Source organism: Carcharhinus amblyrhynchos, chromosome 8 (genome assembly GCF_965287045.1).
Source record: "Carcharhinus amblyrhynchos chromosome 8, sCarAmb.v2.hapA, whole genome shotgun sequence".
Taxonomy (NCBI): Eukaryota; Metazoa; Chordata; class Chondrichthyes; order Carcharhiniformes; family Carcharhinidae; genus Carcharhinus; species Carcharhinus amblyrhynchos.
In genome coordinates, this window is record NC_137331.1 from 93547543 (window position 1) to 93554475 (window position 6933).

The 6933-nt window shown below is 47.9% G+C and overlaps 1 protein-coding gene across 2 annotated transcripts in view; it reads right to left on the reverse strand.

The window, feature by feature from the left end:
* The window catches only part of tmie (transmembrane inner ear), a 101528-nt gene extending 95167 nt beyond the window's left edge, over positions 1-6361 (reverse strand). For both annotated transcript variants that reach the window (XM_080194972.1, XM_080194973.1), the window contains exon 1: positions 6116-6361. In XM_080194972.1, the coding sequence (XP_080051098.1) occupies positions 6116-6232 (117 nt within the window). In that variant the 5' untranslated portion in view covers positions 6233-6361. The remainder of the gene's footprint in view (positions 1-6115) is intronic.
* Between the last annotated feature and the right edge of the window lie 572 nt (positions 6362-6933).

The following is a 6933-nucleotide window of genomic DNA, read 5'->3' on the forward strand; positions in this document are numbered from 1 at the left end:
ATCCAATACCCTTCTCTTGTAGACAGCACAGGAATTATTCTTGGTGTGCTGATGCTGGGGTTATCCTGGTGCAGTAATGCACATCAGGAGAAACAATAATTTTGTCAGTTAATACCATCAGTCGGAGTGCCGGATGGTCTGTTGCAGAAGTTGCAATATTGTGGGGATGCCAGCACTGGACGGGGGTAAACACAGTAAGAAGTCTCACAACACTAGGTTAAAGTCCAATAGGTTTATTTGGTAGCAAACATCACTAGCTTTTGAGCTTTGCTCCTTCGTCAGGTGAATGAGGAGTTGCACCTGACAAAGGGGCAAGGCCCCGAAAGCTAGTGGCGTTTGCTACCAAATAAACCTGTTGGACTTTAACCTGGTGTTGTGAGACTTCTTGCTGAAGTTGCAGCCAGACACTGGGAAATGCCTTTCTAACCCTATTAGAAATTACCAACATGAGGAAGAAGAGATTCATGGTCATTAGGCACTCCCTGGGTTTTAAGGGCATCTTTTCCTTTGAGACATAAAATGAGGTGGACAGCAACTCAATTCAGTTTTGAATTAGACATCAAAACTTCCCACTGCCTTGGAAAAGCATCCAGCATAATCAAGGATCCCACGCATCCCGGACATTCTCTCTTCCACCTTCTTCCATCAGGAAAAAGATACAAAAGTCTGAGGTCACGTACCAACCGACTCAAAAACTGCTTCTTCCCTGCTGCCATCAGACTTTTGAAAGGATCTACCTCGCATTAAATTGATCTTTCTCTACACCCTAGCTATGACTGTAGCACTGCCTTCTGCACTGTCTCATTTCCTTCTCCCCATGCACTCTGTGAATGGTATGTTTTGTCTATACAGCATGCAAGAAACAATACTTTTCACTGTGTACAAATACATGTAACAATAATAAATCAAATCAAAAGCAATGCCTCAGCCTGTGACATAGAATTACAGTAGCCCACAGCACTGAAGTGGACCATTTAATCTCCCAAGCTTGTGTTGCCTTGTTGAAAGAACCATCCAATTCTAAGTTTATTTATTAGTGTCAAAAGTAGTCTTACACGAACACCGCAGTGAAGTGACTGTGAAAATACCCTAGTGGCCACACTCCAGCACCAGTGTTTGGGTACACTGAGGAAGAATTTAGCACTGCCTGTGCACCTAACCAGCATGTCTTTCGGACTGTGGGAGGGAATTGGAGCACCCGAAGGAAACCCACGCGGACAAGGGGAGAACGTGCAAACTCCACACAGATAGTGACCCAATCCAAGGATTGAACCCTAGTTCCTGGCGCTGTGAGGCAGCAGTGCTAACCACTGTGCCAACATGCCACCCACTCCCAACTTATTTCCCTAGCCCTTTGGAAAACAACTCTCTTTTGAATATAGCTATGGGATCTGTTTCCAGCATGCTCTGAGGCAATACATTGCAGATTATAATACCTCGCTGCGTAAAAAATAATTCCCTTCATTTCCCCTCTGATTCTTTAGCCAATTCCCTGAAAGGCTTATCCTCTTCCCATTGATCCTCTTGCCAGTGGAAAATGTCTCATTTATTCCAACAAATCCTTTCGTCTTTTTGAACGCTGCTATAAAGTTATCCTCTTAACATTATTTTTCATCCCCATTGCCTCTGGTTATTTTTTATTTATTTATCGTCTCTGATGGATTCAGTAATGAAGGGCTGGAGTTTTGATGCCTGATGGGGGTGGGAGGCACCTGGATGGGTGCGGAATTTCGCGTTGCCAGTTGGCGTGCCGGATATCCAGCAGGATTCTGATCTGGAGCTATTTAGAGAAAGGCCAGGGTCGGGGCAATATAAAAACAGAAAGCGCTGGAAATATTCAATGGGATTGGTGACATCCATTCAGCTATGAGGGGCAGTTGAAGAAACTTGGTTTGTTCTCACTGGAATGATGAAGGTTGAGGGGCAACCTGATAGAAGTCTACAAGATTATGAGGGTCATGGACAGAATGGATAGTCAGAAGCTTTTTCCCAGGGTGGAAGAGTCAATTTCTTAGGGGCATAGCTTTAAGGTGAAAGGGGCCAGGTTTAAAGGAAATGTATGAGGGCAAGTTTTTTACATAGAGGGTGGTGGATGCCTGGAACCCGCTGCCGGGGAAGGCAGTGAAAGCAGTTACGATAGTGACTTTTAAGGGGCGTCTTGACAAGTACATGAATAGGATGGGAATAGAGGGATATGGTCCCCAGAAGCATAGCGGGTTTTAGTTAAGTCTGGTAGCATGGTTGGTGCAGGTTTGGAGGGCCGAAGGGCCTGTTCCTGTGCTGTAATTTTTTTTGATCTTTGTTCTAAAACAAGGTTAACGCTCGGAGTCAAATTTGACTTTTCTTCAGAATTGGAGGGAAGCAGAAATGTGATGGTTTTATACGTGGGAAGGGAGAAGAGGGAGGAAGAACAAAAGGGAATGTCTAGGATAGGGTAGAGGGATTTAATGACACAAGTATGGGAGCAAAGGCAAAGGGAGTGATAATAGTTGTAGTGAAGAAACAAAGCATTTGTCCAGAGTGGGTAAATGAATGGCAAAATGATGAACAGCTCTGCCCGAAAGTGAAAAACCAGCACATGAGGAATAAAAAAAAATCAGAATCATAACAGGGGACGGAGTTCATTGCCTTCATTTGTTAACCTCAATGTTGAGCCCAGAAGGCTGTTTGAAGTGCAGAATCAGAAGATTAGGTGGCGCTCCTCAAGCTTCATTGGAGCATTGCAGTAGGCCGAGGACAGAAATGTGAGCCCGAGAAAAGGCGGTGAATTAAAATGGAAAGTGACCAGAAGCTCAGGTTCATGCTTGGGGACTGAATGGATGTGTTATAGGAATCATAGAATCTCTACAGTACAGAAGGAGGCCATTTAGCCTCCTTCGGTACTGTACCTACCGCGATCCCACCCAGGCCCTATTCCCATAACCCTCATTTACCCTGCTAATCCCCTGACAATTAGGGGCAATTTAACATGGCCAATCAACCAAACTTTGGACACTGGAGCACTCAGAGGAAGCCCACACAGACACGGGGAGAATGTGCAAACTCCACACAGACAGCAATCCAGGTCCCTGGCGCTGTGAGAAAGCAGAGACAACCACTGGGCCAGCATGCCGTGCCGAGCGGTCACCCAATTTGGGGCAAGATGGCTGTTCACCCGAAAAAGGCAGGTAGAACACAGGCAGTAAAGCAGTCTGCTGTGGGCACTTTGACAACAGCTGGAATTTTCTGATCCCACTGGGTTCCATACTGCAGCTGAAAGCAAGTTAAACAAGGCAGCCTCCTGGCAAGCTGGGAGTGGGTGTGCAGGGAGGGTCACTCTTCATCCCATTAGAGACACATACCCTTACTCCGGTCCACAGTTGCTGGCTATCCAGGAGAAGGCTTTGGCCCTTACTTGATCACAACCGGGCAGCTGTGGCTTTTCTCACTTTCAATATTATTACCCAAACTTCAGAGTGTGCCTCCATTTTGAGATGGCCCCTCTCTCTTATAGACATATAGAACATAGAACATTGAATAGTGCAGCATAGGACCAGGCCCTTCAGCCCACAATGTTTTACTGAACAAGATGCCAAATTAACCTAATCCTTTCTGCCTGCTCTTAGTCCCTATCGCTCTATTTCTTGCATATTCATGTGCTTATCAAAATGCCCCTTAAATGCACCCATCGTATCTGCCTGCACATACCTACCTGCCTGCCTGTGGGCGCTGCCCACAGCACACCCCAGACACCTTCCGCTCTCTGTGTAAAAAACTTGCCCTTCACATCTCCACTATTTATAGGAATCAACAGCTTCTACCTCAGCTGGTGGAATGGCTGAAGTGTCATTGCCAATTTGTCTTCCAGATCCAGGAACCCATCCAGCAGGCGGGATTTTATGATTTTTTTTCTCAAAGGGTGGAATTTTTCCAATATTTGTCAGCGTGTCAAGTTCTGACTCAAAACCGACAAGCGTTTGATTTAATTTGATTTGATTTGATTTATTATTGCCATATGTATTAGCAGATGCACATTCAGACCAGATTCTCTGATATACAGTGCATAGAAAATCTGGGGGCATGGTTTGTGCTGTCACACTGGCAGGGCAGGACCAAATAGATCCAGTAACACCAACTCCACAGAGACTGGGGGCTTTCTTTACAGGGCACTTCAATCAGCTCTCATAATAAATGTCCCCCCACCCCCCGTGCCAAAGACACAGAGGACTCCCCACAATCATGTCCCCCACCATACAATTATCGGGGCACACAGCATCACCCCTACCATGCAAGTATTGGGGCATACCTGCCACCCCCACCCCCATCCCCACCATGCTAATATCGGGGGCACACATTCCCATCCCCAACCCCTCCCCCCAACCATGCAAGTTTCGGAGGCACTCCCCCGACCCCAGCCACCCACATCAGCCACACTCACATACATCAGCCCTACCCCCAACACACATAAACAGAACCCTCCCGCCATGGGGTTCCCCAATGGACCCACCCCTGGCACCAGCAGTGCCAAGGAGCAGTGGCTTCCTCTCCCTTCGCGGCCTCTGCTTAATTTGGTGCTCTGGCAGTGCCAGGGGAATGTGTCAGGGCAGTGCCAAGGGGCAGTGCTGGGACAGTACCATGGGACAGTGCCAAGGCACTGCTTGGGCATGTCTCTCTCTCTCCTCTGAGGGTCCATACTTACCTTGGTGCCCAGGCAGTGCCAGAGGATGTGCCGGGGCATTGATTGGGTACTACCTGGGCCTCTCTCCTTTGGGGACATTACGTACCTCTGGCAGATACAATTTGCTAGGTCCCCATTTGTCCAATCTGTTCTAAACCCTGCTGACATGGTGTCACACTGACATAGCGGGGCGGGGTGATATGCTAACATGGCAGGATAGTACAGCCGGGTATCCAGAGATGATGAATAAATGTATGGGGTTCCTGGCTTTTCATGGTGTGAGCCCCATTATGACACTGGCAGGGGTGGAGGGGGAGGAGGGGGTGATGGGGGGGGGGGTGACAATGTCAAGGGGAACTCTGGCTGGCATAGAAGGGTTTGGGAATCCCATTGGATTCTCTGTCTCCACCAGCTTTCCCACCTCCTGATGACAGGGATGGGAATGCAAACCCCACCCCCCCCAAAATCTTTAAGCGCACAGAAAGCACATCCTCTGACCATTCATTGGTCAATGCTGCCGATATTGTATTAAGGTAACTACACCCGACGTGATGCAGACTCAGGACACTGACGCCAGGATCAAATGTGATTCCTGACCCAAAACAGAAAATCCGGCCTCTTTGTCTCCAAATGTCTGTGATAGTGCTTCACCCAGCTCCTAACCCACTCCTCTTCCCTTCTTAGAATCATAGAATCCTACAGTGCAGAAGGAGGCTATTCAGCCCATTGAGTCTGCACCGACAATCCCACCTTGGCCCTATTCCCATAACCCCACGCATTTACTCAAGCTGGTCTCCTGATGCTAAGGGGCAATTTAGCACGGCAAATCCACCTAACCCGCCGCACATCTTTTTACTGTGGAAGAAAACCGAGCGCCTGAAGGAAACCCACACAGGCATGGGGAGACCGTGCAAACTCCACACAGATAGTGACCCGAGGCCGGGGAATCAAACCCGGTCCCTGGTGCTGTGAGGCAGCAGTGCCAATCACTGTGCCCCCATGCCACCCTCCCTTTCTTGCAATGCCTTCTGTTTGACCACCTATGAAATGAGCATCACAAAACCCCTATTGTCAAACTTTCTCCGGTGGCACAAGGAAATGTTTAACAAACTGCCAAGTTTAACATGCTTCCAGAGCACTGAGGAAGGCACTGAAACCACAGAGAGAGAAATAAATCTCCTGGCATTGCAACAAGCAGCAACAGTGTCAGGGATGAGTGAATGGAGCAAAAGAGGGAAAGAGAGGATCAGCCACTGAAGGGGAGACTGCATGGCCCCCATGTATTTCTCCTTGGCAAACATTTGTTTCTCTGGTCAAGTGTTGAGGGAATAGGCCTCCCGAGGCAGGCACAGCACTGCCTGTGGTAACCAGTAGCACTGAGGCAGCTCAGTACTACGACGACGCAGAGGAGAGGGTGTCAGTGAGAAAGAGACAGGGGAAAACAAATGTGTAACTCACGTCTGGATCCAGGAACTGGGGAGATGCGGCTGCGATAAAGAGAGAAAGCAAGGCAGCGACGGAGCTGATTATGCTGAGGGCTGAAAGGCAAGAACGCTGGTCCTCACAACACGCCATCCCCTGGTACGCTGCCCTCGGCCCAGAAGCGGTCACAGTACTCGTACATCTACAAACACACACACTCACACACACACCAATACAGAGCTGAGTGATTGATGAGCAGAAGCTTTGGCCTGACTTCACATCTGTCCCTGAATCAGCTGCCTTTTTATTTGCTTCACGGTACACAGGGCCTGCACTGCACCCTGGGGGAAACCATTAATTAATTAAATGGGTCTCCTTTTACACACAGACTGTACACAAACACTAGTTAAGGAAGTCATGTGCGCCGGTGACTGGGACAGGATTCCTTACTGCCAACACAGACATGTTTCTCCACTTAACAGCTGGAAACATTTTACTCTCACCTATACCGATACACATGGGAATATTACAAGAAAGAGTTTGCAGTGAGACTATGTTCCTCTTCCTGTGTGTTCCGTAGACAGAAAGCAGGGATTAGAGAAAGTTACGGTCTGGAGTAGACAATTTAGCCCCTCCTGCCATTCAATTAGGTCATGGCTGATTCGTACCTCCACTCCATTTCCCTGTGTTTGTTCCATCCTCCTTGACACCCCAACCAAAACCGCCATGAAAATTTCAAACAATTCTGCACTCCCAGTCGGTATTTCAGTTTGTGTGGAAATGAGCACCGTGATTTTGATCCTGAATAAGATAGTTTGAATTTTAAGATTTTGTCCATTTGATCTTGATTCCTC